The following is an 18,191-nucleotide window of genomic DNA, read 5'->3' on the forward strand; positions in this document are numbered from 1 at the left end:
ATGCAGCAGATATGAGGTTTGGTCCATAATGTTAAGCACTACATTATGTCACACATGTGTCTCCCACGAATTAACTCTGTTTTTTTTATCTATTCATACCTTAGAACAGGATCGAGCCTGTTTTGTTTTTTGAAGATTTTTAGTCTTTGATTTTATGATAGCAAGACCTGTTCTACCTGACATGCCTTGGGGGCCTTTATGCGCTCAGTAGTGCAATTCCATTCATCAGACTATGCTAGAAGCTATTTTGGCAGTATATTACTACATGCGTTATATAATGTGACATTGATTTTTTTGCATTAAGCTTAGTGAAGATTTTAACGAAGCAATAAGCCCCAAGAGCCTGCAGGTTCCACTGATTATAGAACAGCTAAGGGGCGTTGTTACAGTAGGCTAAGACACGCAAGTGGAGTGCCTACAACCCCCCTTAGCTGTTCTATACATACCTATGGACTCAAGTGGCTTATTGCTTTTCTAAAACGGTAACTACATATATCAGGCAAGATTTCATAAAATAAAGGCACAGCAACGTGCAATGTAACAATTTATTCATAGATAATCATTCTTCCGCCAAGAAATATATTTCCTCTATCAGAATTGTTGCCAAGCAACGTAAAGACACAGCAACTCTAACTTTTCTATTAAGTTGTGGTAGCGGAGTAATATAGAACAAAATGTGGTCAACGTGTGGGGTTGTGCTACTAAATCTATATTAAAACAACTCTTATCTTTCCTAAGAAGAAAGAAGTGAAGAACAACAGTTCTACCAGGAGGATTTGAGAGACAGATTATAATGAAAGAATTTAATCCTGAATACAAACAATATAAAAAGCACAACATAAATAACAATTTGAATATTGAAACAATCTTTGGCATAGGGCCCCGTCCATAAATCGGCAGGCAGTCTGGAGCACTCTGATCCTGCCGGCTGAGGAAGGCAGGCGAGAGGAGCCTACCCCCAGCAAAAGCTTAAAACAAGAACCAACTGGTGGCGGTGGTGGTGAGGGTTTGTACTGCATAATGCATTTTCTCACAATGAAAACCATATTGCAAGAATAGCTGCCATGGAATAAATAATGATCCTGTTCAGAGTATGTGCAGCAGCACATGGTATTTCTGTGAAGCTGCACTATATGCACCAAGTCAAAACAGTGATTGATGTGCGTAGCCATGCATATGCAACCACATACTGTAATGTTATATACATATTACCTTCATTGTATTGGCTATACAGTTCAGCCCCCATCTGCCTGGGCTCAAACCTGCACCTGCAAACTTGCAGCACCTCACCATGGGAGGCGACTGAGCTAGCAAACACTGCCAGGAGCTCTTAGGGTGCGGCCCATGTGGGAATGAGGATCAGTGCATATAAAAACCTCCCCCTGATTGTCAGCGGAAGCCAAAACTCTGCAAACCCCCATTCACTAGATCAACATGTAATATTTCTCACTTCCAAATTAGCATTTCTTCTGTCCCAAGTCCAATTCAAGTTCAACTTAAAATCTCAGTCTATTCTTATCTCACCATACTAAGGGTCACGTAGAAGAAATAGGTGGGATCTCAATTCAGTTACTTTCCAATGGGAATTCTCCACATTCCTCTTACCGATTATTCGAATTAAAACCTGTTGGGAGTTATCATTCCACTAAAACAGCCTGTGGCAGAAATTCCACATACAGGTTATTTTCCTGTACTCAGTTCTTGTCTGCATGAGGTCTTGAGTAACATACCCCACCACCCATGCTGCCCAGTTGCTCTCTGTGTAACAGTAGCCAGCAGGTATTTAGGTGAGTAAACCTCCCTCCTGACACTTAAAGAGACATGCTTGCGAGAGACGCTAACACCCATGGCTTTAGCCTCCTTGCTAACACGCCTCCCAATCTGAGGTGTTCTGAGGTTCAAACGCAGGCCGGTGGGACCTGAACCATATAATATAATATTCACTATACAATGCAGGTTACATCTATTCATATAGCAACAATGTTCACTGAGACATTTTGACTGATAAATACCTTCAAAATACAAAATGCATTTTCTCCCAATGACAACCTTGTTTCAAGAATATCTGACATGGAACAAACAATGATCCTGTTCACAGAGTTTGTGCAGTACGTGGTACAGAATGTCTGTAAAGCTGCAATAAATGCACCAAGTCAAAACTGTGATTGATGTGTGTTTGCAGGTTTGAGCCCAGGCAGGTGGGGGCTGAACTGTATAGTCAATACAATGGAGGTAATATGTGTTCGTATAACAGAATGTGGTTGCATATTGCCACACATCTTTAAAATGGAGTGCATTGGTCATCTAGCCATTTGCTCATGTCTGTTTTTATTTAGTGCAGGGGTGTCAAACATAAGGTCCATGCAGGTAGTCGCGGTCCTACCTTGTATGACATCATGGTTAGATCATTATCATTGTTATGCAGATGACACTCAATTCTACCTCCCAGTTACCCCTGATAGTGCTCGCTTGTTCAATGGAAAATCTGTTCAACTGCCTTAATGATATCAAAAGCTGGATGGCAAGGAACTTCCTACAACTTAGTGAGAAGAAAACTGAAATTATTATGTGTTGGCCTCCTAGCTCTGTTTCTGACTTAAACCATTCACTTGGTCCCCTGTCTAAACACGCTCACAATGGTGTTAAAAATTGTGGTGTTTTCCTTGATTCATCTTTGAATTTTAACAAACAAGTCAGTACTGTGGTGAAGGGTAGCTTTTTTCAGCTTAGAAATATTTTTAAATGAAACCCTTTTGTTTCTTATAAGGATCTGGAAACACTCATTCATGCTTTCATTACATCTAGGCTGGACTACTTTGTGTATTTTGGTTTAACACACTCCACTGTTGCTAGATTGCAACTAGTCCACAATCTGAACTATCTACCACACTGTCCATGTCTTTATGGACCTTGCTTTGTGCACTGGTGCACAGTCATGCTGGAACAAGAAGGGGCCATCCCCAAACTGTTCCCACAAAGTTGGGAGCATGGAATTGTCCAAGATCTCTTGGTATGCTGAAGCATTCAGAGTTCCTTTCACTGGAACTAAGGGGCCAAGCCCAGCTCCTGAAAAACAACCCCACACCATAATCCCCCCTCCACCAAACTTTACATTTGGCACAATGCAGTCAGACAAGTACAACAGAGTTTGGTGTGGATGAACTTGACTGGCCTGCACAGAGTCCTGACCTCAACCCTATAGAACACCTTTGGGATAAACTAGAGCAGAGACTGAGAGCCAGGCCTTCTTGTCCAACATGAGTGTGTGACCTCACAAATGCGTTTCTGGAAGAATGGTCAAAATATCCCATAAACACACTCCTAACCCTTGTGGAAAGCCTTCCCAGGAGAGTAGAAGCAGCTATAGCTGCAAAGGGTGGACCGACATCATAAACCCTATGGATTAAGAATGGGATGTCACTTAAGTTCATATGCGAGTCAAGGCAGGTTACCCAATACTTTTGGCAATATAGTGTATATTTCAGTTGGTGCATTCTGAGCATTTCAATAGCATCACTGAAACATCATGTAAACATGCAAATCTTAAAAAAACAAAAAAACAATCTAAATTGGCCATTTTTAAACAGAATTCTGCCTTGATGGTGAAACTATGCAAAGACAGCTGCCAAGTGGAGGCAGATATGACAGCTGTAGTAAAACTGAAGAAAACACACAAAGAAACTGGTCCCTGTTTCCTATTTCCAGCTGCATGGACGTTATCATTAGTTTTTCCTTAACGACTTGTCTATGAATTATCACAACGACTTGATAACAAAGACTTGACCTTCAGAGTCAAAGGCCAGACAGGTGCCTTGTAAACCTTTGAACAAAAGGCAGAACAAGCATTCCAACACAGTCTCACTCCTCGTGCGGAACATACTGGAAATCGCTGCACCCAATATGATTGTGATTCATGGAGCCGCTCCAAGGTTGCCAACGCCCATTCAGAAAAGAGGGGGGCAGACAGACTTGCCATTTTTACTATAATCTTCAAGGTTCCGAATGGATGGCCACTACCCATATTCCATGCAGGCAGAGGGGTGCCACCACTTGTCATTTGCCTGACTCACCCTGACTCACAATTTGGCTGATGCAGGTGTTGCCAAGAGTAGCGCCTATCTATTGTGCAGGCTATTTTGCATTTATTTTCACCAGTGACTCGTCTGAATTTCCAGTAAAATACACAGTCAATTTCCATTCCCATATCAAGATACAGGTATGATGTGACTGATGTGCATCATAAAAAATGTGCATAACTATTAATGCAGATAAGCAAAAATGTTAGTCCTGAGAGGGCCATAAGTGAAATACTTCTACCATAAATGAGTCAAAGACTTTGACAACATCTGAGCTATGTTTTAAATACTGTGCTACATATTGGATCACTGGGATATATTAAAGACAAACAGCTTGTGCTTTTGTACTTAAATAAATCTACATGCTATCTCAAAATGAATGCAGGACTGGATGTCCTGTTCGCTTTGTAGGTTTTCTATGCCGTTACAGTATTCACTAAGACATTTACACGGGCGTGTACCTGCCAGCTGCACCATACACACGGAGTCAAAACAGGGATTGATATGCCTTGCTTTGATTGATGGGCCTTGCCATGTAGATGCCATGGTAGTTGGCTTCTCTTAATAATTCTGTCATTGCATGTTGATTTAGTGAAAGGGGGAATGCAGAGTTTCGGCTTCCTCTGACAATCACAGGAAGGTACAGTATGCATTTTATGCATTGAGCCTCATTCTCACATGGGCCGCACCCTAAGAGCTCCTGGCAATGAAGCTGCTGACGAGGTGTAAGTCTTCCCCTGGAGTTAAAGCCAAGCTCCGGCATGAAAGGGTGTAGATCCGCTGCCTTGCCTTGGCATGCGCTTTGCTGGAGGGCAATTCACAACACTATTACTTGTCTTATGGGCTTGGGTTGTGTATTCAGATCTTAAAACCAACCAAGCAACCAGAGCAAGCTGCAAATATGTAGAAGTACTCAGCTCAAGCTAGTAATTTATTTCATCAACATGCAACAGTTTCTTTGGCAAAAGTGTGTTTTTAATCAAGCACACTATAAAACTTTAAAGGCATAATCTGGCAAAAACATTGTTGATATTTAGGCTTGACGGCTAATCAAATAACGGCTAATCCATGCTCCTGAGATAGTGTGTTAATTGGCTGGATGGCTGTACTGTACGGCTTGATATAGAACCACTATAGAATCATAGACCACATAGAATCACCAGAACTGCGTGCAAGTCCTAAGTATTGGATTTGCATCAAAGATCTCACCTTTGAAAAATAAGGTAATGCTTAAAAGCAGACAGCACAAAACCAGTAGAGTCAGACCGTATTACCAAATGTTATCTGCATCGAAACTGCATCACTGCCAGAGCGCAATGATACATCAGCATGAGGAAAAAAAGGATGTGTGTTGCCAGAGGCGTGATCACTAAATCTTTCTTTGACAGTAAAGCCGTGCCTCACAGTAATCTCTTACTCCCTTACATGCAAATGTTCTCCTCTAAAGATCATGGGAACTAATGTGCGCCTGACATTGCCTGGCGTATACTTAACTGGGGTAATTTACCGTAAAGTTCAACACTGACATGAACACATGATAAAGGTTTACATGTCTGGTCATGCGGAGACCCGACAATCCTTTGTGTATTAAAAACTTCCATTGTACAATGAACTTGGGATTCTTGCGAGTTATATGCAAATCAGCATTGTCCTCCACAGATAAGATATATTCAAGTATTTGGATTGGGATCAAGAAATTACCTTAAGCCAGACTTGAACCTGAGTCCTTGTGGGCACTGGACCTAAGTGTGGTGCTGCTGCTCGTACCACAGCTCCCCCCAGAGGGCTTTGGAATAACGTGAACGACATGATGCAAGCTGCGTGATTTTTCATAGCAACAAATTACAGATCTCAGATACTTACAATGTTCTTATAAATCCAATCACATATAAGCCCACTAGAAACACTGTATGGTAACACTTTATTTTAATGTGTCGCTGTTACAGTGTACTTACCTAATTAGGTACAGTGGTACAACCTGTGTAACAACATGGACTATCAGGTACTATCATTGTACTTGCATAATGTATTTGTGGGTACCTACATATAGTTGTTACATTGTAATACTGAGTGCTTTTACAAAACTTTGCCAATTTGCCTAAATTTTCATCAAGGGCAAAGAGCTGACCTGAGACCTGCTGGATGGGGTAAATGGGGTCATGATAGATTTGATATACAAAGCATGCTTAGCTCCAGTCAAGGCCTCATTGTCTTCAGTGTACTGTACATGTAACAGCTGTGCTGCTACAACCTTGTTACTCTTTGATTATGATGGCTAGTCTGCCATCATATGATTATGATTATAAGTATTATGATTGTATCAGATTTAGTCTCTTTGACCATTAACTATGGTTATGTGTATTTTAACTCTATCAGACTAGCCATCTCTCTCATGCTCACTCACACGCCATGCAGTCAGTTTCTATTGCTGTGACATTGCTGCCATCCAGTGTATGCCTGAAGACTGCAGGGTTTTGGAAAGCTCTACAATTGTTCCTCAATAGACAGACTTGTGTGATGTACCTGGCCTTCCTAGTCACCACCAATTCTCCATTCCACTCTCCCCTAAAAAGGAAGATATAGTAGCCTATGTATGGCCATTATATTACAGTTAGATTAGCTAAACAACACAGGTGAGTACTTCTGCATTTCACAGTGTGCTGAAATGTAGGCCTAACCTACACTATTTTTGACTATTTCTTAAACTCAGCAAATATGCTTTGTGGTTGTGAACTTATCATTACAACTATTCCACCTGTGTGTGTAGCCTATGGTTCAAATTCTGAAGTGCAAAATAGTTTAGGCTACAGCAGAAATATTTCCATCCATAGATAAAAATAACAAGTCAAACCTCTGAATTTCTTTTCAAAGTGCATCATAGCCTCAAAATACCCTGGCAGCAAAATACATTTGCTGCCGCTAGGGTGCGTCTAGATTTCTAGGCTATCAGATTGATGCATTTAAACATTGAAAATATTCAAAAATTATTTTGGGGGGCCATGCCCCCAGACCCTCGTAACGTGGCTTGGTTACAACTTCAGGCAAGTAACAGCACCGCTGCTGGAAACATTTCTAGGGGAAATCCCAGGAGTTACTTAGAGTGTTCTTTTGTCTTCATAGTGGAATTGTAGCCAGGAATACTAATAGCCCTTTCCATTAGACTCGTAAATCATCATACGCCCACCCGTACAACATGTACGAATGAGTTGCTAGCGCGAACGCTGGGGTTTGTAGTCTTTTTGGGAAAAACATGGATGCTACCAGGGCAGCAGCTGTCTCATTGGTGCTGGACATTGGTCTAGAACACGAGAACACGTCCCTCATTCTCCATTACTGGGTATGGTCAATGTGAATTAATAATAAAAACTTTTTTTAGTAACTCAATTTCGCCTATTTCGATTTCAACAAGTGCTGTCACGTTTCTCTCGAGCCACGAGGGGCATTAGCAGGAGGCTAGTCATTGTTATTGTTTTGTGCTACATGTAGCATCTAGCTAACCGGCTGGAACACAAATCGTTACATTGTATTGCACGCACAGCAAGACTGAGCAATGCGTGAATTGGTGACCAGATTGAAACAGCAATGTAATCTTGTGTAAGAGCATTGCATCAACATTAAAATGACCAACACAGTACAAATGCAAAGAAAATACAAGTCATCTCATCTCAACTATGGGCGCAGCCATGTTTGTTGTAAGGTCGTACGACCACCTCGGGGTACCCTCAAGTACTCCGAGGAAAAGGGGGCGTGCCTGCCCAAAATGCCGCAAGAAAGCTGGGTAATTTACACTTTCCAACTCGGGCGGCGGATTTACCAGTCTAATGGAAAGAGCCATAATTAACCTGGACCTTTCAGACACAGGTGTCTTACCACTATACTATGCATATTCACTACACTCAGACAACCTCCAATTCACTAATTTTGAGGCTACATCCACACTATACGTTTTCGTTTGAATTCGAAAGACTTTTGGTTTGATCCAGCCTCCTGTCTACATTACCCTATCGTGTCCAAGCTCCCGAAACTGAACGATTTGTAGCCTATCTGCTGGCAACCTCGTGTTCGTTTTAAGCCCAAGCCGATGCATATTAGGCGAGTGTGGACGATTTGAATTGTGGAACCATCTAAAACAGATGACATACATGTCCATATTCTCTTCCCTGATTCGCTGTGCTTATATCACATTACAATGGGTCCTTTTCCACTAAACAACCTCTCCCCGAATTGTTGACTGTTGTCGGATTTTAAATATTTTTAGTTGGCTAGTTCAGTGGTTTTCAAAGTGGGGGCCGGGGCCACCTGGGGGGCCGCGAGGGGGTGCCAGGGGGGCCTCAGCAAGTTGGAAGGAAAAATAAAAGCAACAAATAAATACATTTGACATTTTTAAAATATACTGTACCTATTACTATGAGGGTTGTTATACAATGCCAGTCTGAACATTATATTTTCTACGATAATGACTGGGAATAATAATAGTAGAGCGATAGCTCTCATATAGTAGAAAGCCCCAAATGACATTTTTATGCTCCATCGTGAAGTGCTTGTGGCTAAAATAATTATTAGGATTAGCTTAATGTATTTTTACATTTGCCGTAGTATTCTCGATGGGTTTAAAAACACATCAAGGGGGGTCCTTGGCCAGAACCTAGTGGTATTTGGGGGGCCTTGTCGTGGAAACCTCTATAAAGTCATTTAAATATTATTTTAAGTGTTAAAGGGTTAAAAATTCTAGATTCCATTTGTAAAAGCAATAAAAGGGGGAAATCCAAGGGATGAATACTTATAGGCACTGTATGTTGGTTTTGTCCGCCTAACTCCAGAATATGGCACCCCAGCTTGGCATGGACTCTAACTGACTCTGCCTGGTGAGTATTAAATAAAACTTTAACTTTAACTTGAGAAACACTTATGAGGAAGGGAATTTTGCTGAATTTACCAAAGACTATAATTGATTATAATTGTAACAAAAACTTTGTGAAAGCAACTAGAAAATGAAGTGAGCAGTAATAAAAAAACATTTTATTTTTTTAATGAGTATGTAATCGGAGTGTCTATTTACACCCCTGGTATGAATAGCCTTGGCCACACAGCTGAGCTATTCACACTGTGACATAACAACAAAAAGACATTGCTCACATGCACAAAAAACATGGCGGACATTCGTTTTTTCATCAGCACAAAGTAAAGAACTCTGAAAAGTTTTGGCAATAATATCTGTTCAAATTAAGTTTTAGATTGATTGAAGTTGTGTTTTATTTTCATAATCTTCATTCAGTGAACACATACAACCGTCAGTTTGTTAGTTAACAGAAATTTCGTGAATATGATGCTCAGGCTATATATATATATATATATATATATATATATATATATATATATATATACTATAAGTTTACCTGCAAACACCCATCTTGTTATGGAGGTAGATAGTGCAGTGGTCATAGACATGGTGTAGTAGGAGCGCACGTGTACCAACTTTTCTGGAGAGATGGTGCGCATTTTGAACAAGAAATCGGTTCTCAAACGGAAGTTTTGATTGCAACAATTAGCTAGTTCACATACCAGGGTGTAAATAGCATACATTACTATACACCAGGGTATGAATGGCATCCACCTCTAACTATACATTGATGCAAACAGCATACCTTATTCAGAGTGTCTATTACACAGCTGAGCTATTCACACCCTGTGACATAACAATAAAAACATGTTGCCTTTTTTTTTTTTATTATTATTACATTGTGTGATCAATATGCCAGAGTAAATGCACAGGGGTGCAAATAGCATACACTGATATTTGTACCATACAGGATATTAATAGAACACATTGCTGTGTGCACCGGGGTACGAATAGAATTAACTTCTAATTGCACCACGGGTGCAAATAGCCTCACCCATATGTAATACTGAGATTACCTTGCTGAAATTAGGTGTTGTGATACTGTAAACGGTTCGCGAGAAAATGAACGTTGGATATACATGGCATTTAATCATATTTCCATTGTGCACACAGCGCTTTGTCTATCTCCACACCCATTACTCTTGGTGGTATATCTCACGAACACCTTGGTCAAAACAAAGCAAACCAAATGTCAAAATAAACAGCAGACCTTACCGAACACTGGGATATGAAGCATTCCTCTGTGCAGTAAGCAGATCCCGAGTAATCCGGTTTTGAAATTGCAGCAAAATTCTACATGTTATCCAACTTTGCGCTGAAATTCTAATATACTGTGTTCTAACAGCAGCTCAAAATAATGAACGTGCTTTCCAAATCAAAGAATCAAAAGTTGGTCATGGCATGCTCCAGTCCTTCTGAATAGATATTTCTACCAACATGCTTCAGGGCATGGATGCAGCACAAAGTATTTTTACCTAATATAAAGGCTGACCCAAGATATATGCAAGCATGATCACATCATAGCCTACTTTCCCATATATGGGTAGGCTAGACTTGAAAACAATATAGCCTAGCATATGAAAAGCTCTTTTCCTAATGCTATACATTTTTGTGGAACAAGTCATGTTATTTACTTGTGTTTTTCAGGTAATATCAATAAAAGTGCAGTTGTGTTGTTTTGATTGAATAAATAACAATTGCCCAATTACAATTCCGAAAACAAAATAATAATTTAAAAAAAAATGATTTATGAGAATGCATTAAAATAGAAGATATAGTGTTTTGGAGCCAAACTCTTCCTATGTGTCCTAATATATTATATGTGATATATTACTATTAATTGTAATTTTTGGCGTGCCACCCCAAGATTTGCAATGGCCTTCCCTGGCCACCCCTGTCAAAATGTTCTGCTGGCGCCAAATGTATTTAAAAAATACATTAAGCTAATCCTAATAATGTTGGTGAATCTGAGTGAATGTGATTGCAGCCTGCTTTGGTGCTCATGGTCTCTGTAAAATAAACTGAAGAGTTGAATTGTGGAGAATCTAACAATGTAGCATGTCCATAATCCATATACAGAAGTTTAAACATTAAACACTACCTGCTTATCATCAGTGGAAAATGTGTGTTTTAAGCAGTGCTATCTGCTCTAACTGTGTGTGTATGATCTAAGCAGCATAGAACCCCCTGGTCCAACTTCCAACATTCAGTCAGCTCCTTTGGACAGTTTTGCACTGACAATGGGCCTCATAGAACATAATGACCATCATATTGTAATTGGAGGGCCAATATTACATTCATAGGGCCCAAAATGTTATCATTAGCATCCCTGATAAGGAGTGGTATGGATATATGGTAATGGGATTATGGGATGGGCGACTTACAAATAAAAACAATACAATAGTCAAAATTAACAGTAAACAGTTAAACTTACAGTTAAAATGTTACAGTAGTAAGACTACATTAACGAGAATAGCAATAAAAAACAATAATATAATAATAATAATGTCAATGCAATATTAATGATCATAGCCTAATGAAAAAAAAAAATACTATAATATACAAACCATAACTCATAAGAACCGCTTAATTAACTAAAAAAATATGTCTTTAGACCCCTCTTGAAAAACTCAAAACTATGACAGGAATGGAGAACACTGGGGAACTCATTCCACCAAGGAGAAACCACTGAGGAAAAGAGTCTAGAATTTGACCTATCGTTTATGGCTGGTCGACACAACAGATGCTCATCAGAAGACCGTAGTGAGCGGTTGGGGATGTACAGCTGGATCATAGAATTTAGATAGTAGGGAGCAGATCCAGTTAGTGTCCTTAGGCTAAGGTGATATATTTAAATTGTATTCTGTCCACTATAGGGAGCGAATGGAGAGGAACTAGGGAGTTACATGTGTTTTCTTTGGCCGATTGAAGACGTTTTGAATCAGTTGTAACAATCTACTACTACACAAGCAGGCAGGTCAGCTAACAGTAGTCCAATCTACTACTACACAAGCAGGCAGGTCAGCTAACAGTAGTCCAATCTACTACTACACAAGCAGGCAGGTCAGCTAACAGTAGTCCAATCTACTACTACTGTACACAAGCAGGCAGGTCAGCTAACAGTAGTCCAATCTACTACTACACAAGCAGGCAGGCCAGCTAACAGTAGTCCAATCTACTACTACACAAGCAGGCAGGCCAGCTAGTAGTCTAATTTGTTCTTAGATTGACATTCACTTTGGCTTCCTGGTGATTTGATTTGAATGCAACCATCAAACAGAGATGGGCATGACGTGGCATCAGCTGTGTGCTCAAGTAACACAAAAGCACCTTCAAAGTGTAACACACTTTTATACATGTATTCATGGGTTGTATATGCCAGAGCATTTATTGTCAAACAACAGAAATGTTTTAGACTAGTCAATAGTGATGCTCACAGGACGGAAGATTTGCAATTAAAGCAGAAAACATTTCACAGCTGTTTTTTATAAATTGGTTGTTATAAATAAAATTATGATAATAAGTTTCTGTTTTCATTTTTGTCCTTATAGCTACTTGTTTCTGTTTTTTGTATTTTCCTTGAACCAGTTCAAAGCCTTTAGCCCATATTTCCACTATAGCTAGTCCTCCACTAATTTCTGCTACAAATAATTAAAACATTTTAGTATGCAAATTCAAAGCATAGCCTTTTGTATTTACCATAACATTTAAATAGCAGTACCATACTGAATACTTTAGGTTTTGTGCTGACTGTATCATTTATGAAAAACACCCTCCAAACACCACCACACAGACTCAATGTGCTCTCAGTAAACATTTATTTTTGGTAGCAAAATTCAGCACCTTGGAGGACATGAAGGCAGTTTTACCTACTGTAGTTTCTGCTAAGGCACAAAATGGAAACTGAGCCAACACACATCATGGATCTACAAACACATGGCCACCTCAGCATACTCAAGATATGGAGCTATTCCTTGCCAAGACATTGACCTGATCTGACCTTCACAAGTCTGTTTACACACAGTATTGCTGAAAGCGGTCTAGTGCAGATGCTTAACTCAGAATAAGGCACTGTGTGGGATTACATTTGGTCCCTTTAAATCTTTGGTCGGAGTTAAGTGTACTTCATTACAACCTTGTAGGTGACTTTAAACTCGGTATGTAACAGTGTTTAATGGTGAGGAAGGGAATGAGTGAAAAAAAACATTGCTAGGGAAAATGTTGGGGACTAATTGCTCAATCCTGGACGACCTCAGAGGATTCAGACACCACTTTGCCGTCCTTGGTCTCGATCATTTTAATGACGACGCTCTTCTTGCTCTGGGTAATCGCGCTGTCGCCATAGCCACTTCCAGAGCTGTAGCCGCCGCCGCCGCTGCTGTAGCCGCCGCCGCTGTAGCCGCCGCTGCTGTAGCCTCCGCCGCTGCTGTAGCCGCCGCCACCGTATCTGCTTGAGTATCCACTCGAGTAGTTGCTGAAGCCGCTGCTAGCACTCTCCATTGGGAATGAGCTGTAGCTCGCTGTGGAGGACACAGTAGGTTCATTACTGAAGTAACACTACGTACAATAGTACACAGTAACCTTTGACTACACAGTGAGAATATATTTAGTATGCTTCTTTATGTGCTACAAAGCGTGGCTTCACTTACTGCTCTGTTTAGAGATGTTGATGGACTGAATTCCAGTGGCCAGCCTGCAGAGAGATGAGAGTTAAGGTAAGTTAAGGTTAGTCATGTGGACTGGAGAGGTATACACAAGAGGGCCAAGATAGGAACATGTCCTCATTGATTCTAACTCTTTGGTCCTGTGATGGACAGAGACTCACCTGTCCTCCTCTCCTTCCAGCAGTTTTCTGTAGGTGGCGATCTCAATGTCGAGGGCGAGTTTGACGTTCATCAGGTCTTGGTACTCCCTGATCTGGCGGGCCATGTCCTGCTTGGCTCTCTGGAGGGCGTCCTCCAGGTCCTTGATGCGCAGCTTGGCGTCTCTCACGGCCATCTCGCCACGCTCCTCAGCCTCTGCGATCTGGTTCTCCAGGTTGGCACGCTGATGAGGATATAAACAAACATTTCATTCAAGATGCACACTTGGCTCTTGTAAACACCAGATGTGGCATTGGCAGAAATGGACTGTTATGTTGAAAGGCTGGGTTAGGATTTCACCTGTCCCTTGACGGCATCAATCTCTGACTGCAGCCTCTGGATCATGCGGTTGAGGTCAGCGATCTCTGTCTTCGTTGATCGGAGGTCATCACCATATTTGCTGGCAGATGTCTGCATCTCCTCATACTAATACAGTAAGAATATCAGAGATTAGATCAGATGTCAAAGGACCAGTTGCAAAGCACCAACTATTGTTGGTGTAACGGCCAGGTATTGATCCCCACCTTGGACTTGTACCACGTCTCGGCCTCAGCCCGGCTGCGGTTGGCGATGTCTTCATACTGGGCACGCACTTCAGCAACGATGGAGTCCATGTCCAGGTTACGGCTGTTGTCCATCTCCACCACAACAGAAGTGTCTTTGATCTGGGCCTGAAGCTCACGGATCTCCTAAAAAAGCAAAATTCAGTATAGGGTCAACATAGCTTTCAACTCAGTGGTGCAGTTAGAAAGTTCCAAAAATCTGGGGAACAAATAACAAGATGTTAACATGGTGGCCATAGAGATGTACCTCCTCATAAATCTGCCTCAGGAAGTTGATCTCATCAGTAAGGCTCTCCAGCTTGGCCTCCAGCTCCACCTTGTTCATGTAAGCCTCATCGACATCCTAAGAGGGAAGACATGTGAATATGTAAATACTCATGACACCTCCACAGGTGATGTATTCTGTCTGTTCATCCAAAGATAAAGGTGCTCACCTTCTTGATGAGAACAAAGTCATTCTCACATTCTGTGCGTTTGTTGATTTCATCCTCATACCTAAAAGTAGAAAATAATGTATTTAGTGTAATCTGTGTTTTCATTTTGAAACAGACAATTCATTTGCATTACGGTTAGAACCAGTTTGATATCTTTCAAGAAAACAAAAGATTCACACAATATCTAAAACTTACTGTGGAATTTGAGAAAGTTCAATTGCACTAACACTATTCTATAATTTGGACATGTGCGTTTTGAATATTATTTGTATTAGTCATCCAGTTCATTGACTGTGAATGAGAAAATGCACGTCCTTGAGCTGGATTTCACTGTACCACACAAGTATTTCACTAGAGGGAGACATTTCCATGCTATTGCGTGAGTCAGGGAGACTTGAGCATATGGCCCGAGGTGTTTCCTTATATTCAGTCATTTGTTCTGGAAGTCCCGGACAGACTATGAGCTCATCACATATTTCAAGATCAACGACTCAAAAGGCATGGCTCTATGCCCTGTTGCCATGACTATTAGAGTCATTTGCATTTAGCAGATAATGCTGTTTGAGCATGTAAAGTGGGTTTCTCCTTTGTGGTAGTGATATCCTCTGTAATGGGCATGCAATGGCTTCTTTGTGCCGTGCCAGAACTGTGCTACAAATGCCAAGGGTTGAATGAATGAAGTGTAAAACTGAACAGACATAAAACTCAACCGCCAGCCTCAGAGGGATTCTGCATGTGGCGATTGTACGTCAGTGCAAGTAAAAGCTCCTTTGTGCCTTTTTTTGACTGGAAAGGAACATAGCAGAGAAGTAATAATCCCAAACTGTTTCCATGCCCCAATCAAGTTTTTCCCCCTTCTTTATTTACTGCAACTCATTTAGTCAGGGAACATTTGAGGTTGCCCAAATGTGCACGTTTAGCACATTTTGGCAGTCTCCCATCCTGGCTGACTCACTTGTTCTTGAAGTCCTCCACCAGGCCTTGCATGTTGTGGAGATCAGCCTCCAGCTTCATCTTGTCGTTGCCCAGGCCGTCGAGCTGTCTGCGTAGGTTGGAGATGTAGGCCTCGAACATGGAGTCGATGTTGGAGCGGGCGGTGGTCTGGCCCTGCAGCAGGTTCCATTTGGTCTCCAACATTTTGTTCTGCTGTTCCAGGAAGCGGACCTACGTGGGCAAAGCAAGAGCACATGCTTTTTCAATTTTCTCTTGCGAATGGATGAATCACACACTCGTGCCTGCAACAGATTTTGGCAACCACTTTTTTTTCCAAATTGGCATCACCAAATACCAATAAACTGATTTTGAGGTTCTTTGGCATGCTGGCAAGTGGTCCACAAAAAAAACAACCACATGTTAACTGTACAACAGTCTCCACAGACTTCAGGGTGTAGTCCAAATGGGACATTGTCCAAATGTTTGTGTGAGTTTCCAAGGCAACTGTTTTTTTCCAAGGAAACTGTGATGCATATCCTAGTGGGAGGGGGGCATGGGGGTATGGGAAGAACTGACATTAGTTCAGCCTCCCCCATTTTTCCTGTTTCAACTGGACATAGCAGAGAGATGGGAACCGAGGCACTGAAAGCTGCAAGCGTAGATACTGGTGTATGAGACAGTCAGCATAGTGACATATAAAAACGCACGATATCCCTGAAATAGTGTCATCTGGTTTTACAGCGCTAGGGCAGGTGATGTCCAGCTGTCCTTCACAATAAAAGATGGAATGACTAAAATAATGGTAACAGGAAATGTAGCTGAAACATCGTCATTTTATGTGAGGCCCAGTATGAGGGAAATAGAAACATTTGTCTGGACTCAGAAGAAGTGAGCTCTGAACAACTTTGATTCTCTCTCTCTCTCTCTCTCTGTCCAAGAGCAATGGACGGGTTATGTAACCAGACCTCTAGTATTGGCCTGAACATGAAACCAACCGGCAGCCCTGTTTAAATATTAACTCTCTTGACCAGTTTCAGTGGAGAACCAATAGGGAATAGAGAAATACTTCATAGATGACAGTCATGAAACACATGACTGCAACGTGTCATTTCTACATTTGGTTGCTTTTTGGACTCTTTTCATTTGGTTGCAACACATGACGAGAACATCTATAATAATATTGAACTAATTTTTCTAATCTTTTATGGAACACAATTCACTTTCAAGGAAAGGCCCTTTTTGGGTGTGGACAGCACGAGACTGCCCATCCCCCTCAGGGAGCCCATTCCCAAGGTGAAGAAACATATCTTCAAGACACACCCTAGAAACCCACCCCAACACACATCCCCTCACAGCAAAGAATCCATTAAAACGAGACTCAGGAGAGGAAGCTGCCTCGCCCATTTTACTTTCTTCCCTGAAAGTACCTTGGTAGTAAGTACTAGGTGTCACACTACACTACTTTTACATGTTATGGCATACCATTGTCGTCATGCAGTCAATGTTACACTTATTTCACGTTAACTTCCTTTCACTGAAGAAATTCAGTCTTCATTGTCATGTAGTCATGACTTAGACCACTGACAAATATTGCAGTCACAGTTCTCTCTAGATTCTGAAGGATTTGCAGTGCCTGACTTTCAGGTTTACTATAAGCTTTTCAGAATGACATAACAAACTACCAGACATGGAGATAGTCATACCTTGTCGATGAAGGAGGCGAAACGGTTGTTGAGGGTCTTGATCTGCTCTTTCTCCTGGGTGCGGACAACCTGGATGTTGGGGTCGATCTCCAGGTTGAGGGGTGCCAGAAGGCTCTTGTTCACCTGGACAGCTGTGATGGGGGCCACAGCGCCTCCACCCATGCCCATGCCCATGCCCATGCCCCCCATGCTGGAGCCCAGGCCGTAAGAAGAGGAGCTGGAGATGTAGCCGCCACCACCCATCCCTCCTCCCATGCCCCCCATGCCCCCCATGCCGCCGGCGCCGTAGGAGCTGCGCACGCTGTAGCTCTGCCTGGCCTGGCTGGGGCCGGCGTAGGATCGGCTGCTGAAGCTGCGGGGCGCCGTCCCCGAGGAGGACGAGGACACCTTGTAGGTGGTTTTACTGTAGGACATCCTGGAGGTGCAGAGCAGAGAGAGAGACGGAGAGAGAGAAGAGTGACGTGGGACTGAGGTGCCTGGCTCTGTGCTGGAGGAACCCGAGCAGATAGAAAGACCTTCAGACTTCCCCGCTCTCTATATCAGACAGCCAGGGAGGTGGAGTCAGGGGGTGGGGCTACTCAGCCAGGGCACGCACTCTAGCGGTGGGGGGGGGGGGGGGGGGGGGTGGAGCTGAAACTAAACACTCTTCCCTACTGCCTGCATTACAGACACCCCCACCCCATCTCTATGGTGTAAGTTTTGTCTGTTTTGTTCAAGTGC

The 18,191-nt window shown here is 41.9% G+C and overlaps 1 protein-coding gene across 2 annotated transcripts in view; it reads right to left on the reverse strand.

Moving 5' to 3' along the window:
* The window catches only part of krt8 (keratin 8), a 45,096-nt gene extending 27,107 nt beyond the window's left edge, over positions 1-17,989 (reverse strand). The window contains exons 1-9 of one of the 2 annotated variants that reach the window (XM_042099037.1): positions 17,472-17,988; positions 15,791-15,999; positions 14,836-14,896; positions 14,649-14,744; positions 14,363-14,527; positions 14,139-14,264; positions 13,802-14,022; positions 13,626-13,669; positions 12,778-13,496 (exon numbers count right to left, since the gene is read on the reverse strand). In XM_042099037.1, the coding sequence (XP_041954971.1) occupies positions 13,213-13,496; positions 13,626-13,669; positions 13,802-14,022; positions 14,139-14,264; positions 14,363-14,527; positions 14,649-14,744; positions 14,836-14,896; positions 15,791-15,999; positions 17,472-17,885 (1,620 nt within the window). In that variant the 5' untranslated portion in view covers positions 17,886-17,988 and the 3' untranslated portion in view covers positions 12,778-13,212. Of the gene's footprint in view, positions 1-12,777; positions 13,497-13,625; positions 13,670-13,801; positions 14,023-14,138; positions 14,265-14,362; positions 14,528-14,648; positions 14,745-14,835; positions 14,897-15,790; positions 16,000-17,471 lie in introns of those variants that run through there. The other variant, XM_042099038.1, reaches the window with a different exon arrangement.
* Positions 17,990-18,191: the final 202 nt, after the last annotated feature.

The sequence above is a fragment of the Alosa sapidissima genome, chromosome 7, assembly GCF_018492685.1.
Source record: "Alosa sapidissima isolate fAloSap1 chromosome 7, fAloSap1.pri, whole genome shotgun sequence".
In the NCBI taxonomy this organism is placed as follows: domain Eukaryota; kingdom Metazoa; phylum Chordata; class Actinopteri; order Clupeiformes; family Clupeidae; genus Alosa; species Alosa sapidissima.